This window comes from Phaethon lepturus, unplaced genomic scaffold, assembly GCF_000687285.1.
Source record: "Phaethon lepturus isolate BGI_N335 unplaced genomic scaffold, ASM68728v1 scaffold8228, whole genome shotgun sequence".
Lineage (NCBI taxonomy): Eukaryota > Metazoa > Chordata > Aves > Phaethontiformes > Phaethontidae > Phaethon > Phaethon lepturus.
The window spans coordinates 1-3651 of NW_010559649.1; the positions used below are offsets into that span (position 1 = coordinate 1).

General features: G+C 39.7%; 1 protein-coding gene across 1 annotated transcript; it reads left to right on the forward strand.

Annotated features, from left to right (window-relative positions):
• The first annotated feature begins 205 nt into the window (after positions 1-205).
• On the forward strand, positions 206-2646 carry TPRKB (TP53RK binding protein). Its single transcript, XM_010293419.1, has 4 exons — positions 206-360; positions 1094-1216; positions 1508-1684; positions 2527-2646. Exons 1-4 carry the CDS (start codon positions 220-222, stop codon positions 2611-2613), a joined length of 528 nt encoding a protein of 175 aa, XP_010291721.1. The 5' UTR covers positions 206-219; the 3' UTR covers positions 2614-2646.
• The last annotated feature ends 1005 nt before the right edge of the window (positions 2647-3651 follow it).

The following is a 3651-nucleotide window of genomic DNA, read 5'->3' on the forward strand; positions in this document are numbered from 1 at the left end:
GGAGGTGCGGCCTGCCTCACGCTGTGGGGGCCGCACGCGTGGGGTTTTCCCTCAAAGAAGCGTTGAAAAAAACTGAAAAGGAATGGTTGCGCGTTATTAAAATTGCGTTTTATTCGAAACAAGAGCGGGTGCGTCTCCGTGTCCTCGTTACTCTGGCAAGCGTCCTAGGGCTGGAGCTGCTGAGCGCTGCCCGGGGCCGGTCGCCGCCATCGGTGCGAGATGGAGTTAACGCACCAGCTGGAGCTGTTCCCTGACTGCAGCGTGATCCTCCTCCTCTTCAACCACCTGAAAAATGCCGCTGCTCTAAGAAAAAAAGCCATGGAAGGCTCCATTGAAGGAGCATTAATAAACCCTACAATGGTGAGTGCATGCTTGTGTCGCCCTGTTTGTACCGCATTACAGTTTGGAAGGCAGTGTGGAAACCCTTCTCTGTGGGAACTCTGAAAACCGACCTGTGCTTGTAATTGCTGTCACAGGAGTTGCTGTGCACGTACTTTCCTTCCTTTGTGCAAATGCCCCTCTTCTGATTTCATTACGGCAGCGTACAGCGTAAAGGTTCATCTCTGTAACAGAAAGCCTTGGCAGGATTGGCCAAAACAATTGCCGTCTTGATTCACTTTATATCCTACTTGGTGGAGCTATTTAAATCTACTTCCCTCTGTAAAATGTGGTACTACCTGCTTAATGCTGTCAAAAATCTGTTTGGAGCCTTTGTTCTCATTTATACCCAATAACTAGTTTCTGAATCTAGTCTTTTTTGTTAGAATTAGCAAAGCAGTAGTTAGGGAAGGGAGAAAAAAGGAATCTAACCTGGCAATTTACTGACAGAAGACTTATTAATGTGATTCTTTTTTCAAAAGATTTCAGTAACCTGATTTGAGAGACTGTAATCTTTATGTCAAGCCTTACCCCACACAGGAAGTAATCACATTGACTTTGGAAGAGCAAGAACTGCTACAGTAACTAGCAGGATGCTCTTTTGCTCACTTCTATGATTGCAGACTTAGGTTCTCAAAATTAAGTGGCCAGGATTTTTTCAGAGTTCAAATACTTTGTTAAATTTCTGTTTAACTTCTTCTGTTTTGTTTTACAGATTGTAGATCCTTTTCAAATTCTTGTGGCGGCCAACAAAGCAGTTCATCTACACAAGATAGGTAAAATGAAGACCAGAACTCTCTATGCAGAAATTATTTTCAGTCTTTCACCAAACAACAATGTAAGATTTACTGAACAAATGTCTTTTTTTGCTAGAGGAGCTTGCTAAGTTCCGTACAGCCAAACTAAATATACATATTCACTTAACTGTTTACCTGGCTACTGATAGAAGTTACTGTTATTTTTAATAACACTAATATGCTGTTACCTTTTGTAGCTTGTTAGAATTCTGTTAATGTCAAACATGCGTCAGTTTATACTTGTGGTTTTTTTGACCCAGTAACTGAAAAGGTTGCTTATATGTAGTGAGAAAGTGACTCACAATATTTTGATATTTTTCATCTTTTCTTAGATTTCGGATGCGTTTAAAAAGTTTGGCATTTCAGACAGTGACACAGCAGTACTCATTGTTCTGGTTGTGGACAGAGAAAAAACTCCAAATCTGGAAGATATAACATCTCAGGTGGAAGGCCAACAGGTTTCCCTAGATGAACTCCCGCAGCTAACAGACACTGCCAAAGTTAAAAAGGTATGTAGCCAAAAGAGGTAACTGGCATAGATAAAAGATATAGTTTATTTAGTGATCCGATTAATTATCAATGGGCATAATTAACTTAGGGTCTGTATTTCTTTAGCACAACTGGAAACTTGCTTTAAGTGAACCTTGATTATTTATTTATTATAATTTTTTTTACTTGAAAAAAGTTGTAGTTGTCACACCCTGACATCACATTTAAGTGTTCAAATTCTTCACATTTTTAGGAAGTTGAAACTTAAAAATAAATTCCAGATTGCTGCCTACCTTTTAGGCACTTTTGCTTCCTGTTTTCTCAGGCAAATATCCATTTAATTAAAAATAAATTTTCAGTCCTGAACAGTTTCATAATCTTAAGCACATAAATAGTCCCAGCGTGGGCGGCTGACATAAATGTGTTGATGAGCTGCTAGGAGCTGTGTTAGGGCATGTGTGCTCTTAAGAGATTACCATATGCTGGATAGGTATCTTGAAGCATATGTGTTTCACTTGGTAAAATTCAAGTGACTTAAATAATTGTGATCTTGTTCATCAAAGTAATGATGGGAGACATATGAATAAAATTGGACAAATCATAGATGTAAGATGTGGAGCTAAAAGTGCTGCTCTCATTCAGTTCCTTAGCTTTCCTTTATGTCTTGCAGTTTCAGAATTTGCTTGGTTCCTCAGTCCCAATTTTGCCTTGCAGTCACAACAAGATAGAAATTCCCAATATAAAAAGTGGGTGAGGGGGGAAGTCTCTTCTTGTGTACATATTTTTAGAAGATATGTGATCAGCTTTTTTCTTCCTTATAGAGCTTTTATGTTTTTCTTGTTCTTTTTTTTTTTTTCTGCAGATGTACAAAGTTACTCCACAGGAAGAAAAAATTGGCACCTTATTGGATAGTATTGTTTGCAGAATATCAACTAAAGACGTTTTATGAAAATGTGGAAATAAATTTTTTTTAAAGGAAAAAGAGGACTTTTTAAGATGTAAAAATACTTCATTGCAATTCATCCTGCGTTTCAGAGAAAGTAGTAGTACTGAGAAAGTGTACTGAGTAGTCTGATGACATCTGAGCTTTAACCATAAATGAGTAAGTTTCGATATGAGGGTAATCTGAGCTGTGCTCTAAGCGCAGATAGCAATTCTACTGTGCAAAGTAGAATTTCCCATTGGCATTTCTCTCTGTTTTCTTAGCAAGAGAAAAAAATCACTTCTGCCGGTACCTTAAGCTGATCATAAACAGAAGGCTTGGGAATCTGTACTTAGTTTTTCATCAGATGTTTTCCTAGTCCCAGACAGGATTCAGACATTCTAAATCATTTTTATTAGCCCTCCCAGATCTCTTTTGTTTTGGCACCCCTGATGGATGATATCCTTTTAGTGATACTACTGCCAGAAAAAGCATTCTTTATGGCACGAGGTATTGCTGGTGGACTAGAAAAAGGAAAGTTTCCATAAATCATCAGCAGCACCTCCCTGTTTCTGCTAACGGGATCGAGTTGCTGCCCACCTTTGGGGAACAGGAAGGGGCAGGAGGGCCACCAGGGCAGCCAGTGGTAGGGGCAGTGTGGAGCAGTGGCATCAGAGATGTGCAGAACAGCGAATACGGACAGTATGGATGATGCTATGGTGGTCTTCGCACCTGGCAATCTGATGTCATAGGGTGCAGCGTACTGCTGAGGTACTGGTGTGTTGCTGTGGTACGTCAGTGTTGGTCTTAAAGGGTAATGAAAGGTGCTTTTACTTTATAACACTGAATTATGCATGGTGATGCTGACTGTCTAGGGCCTGGTTCCAGGTGCAGAATTCACAGAAATTTGCACCATAGATTTATCCACTTAAATTGACGATGTAACTTACACAGCATTCTGAAAGGATCATTGAACTAATTCTGTTTTGTTGAACCAGTGGTACAAAAGGCCATCAAAGGGAACTAAAAAGAGTAGTGATTTCCAATAGTCAGTAGGTCCAACAG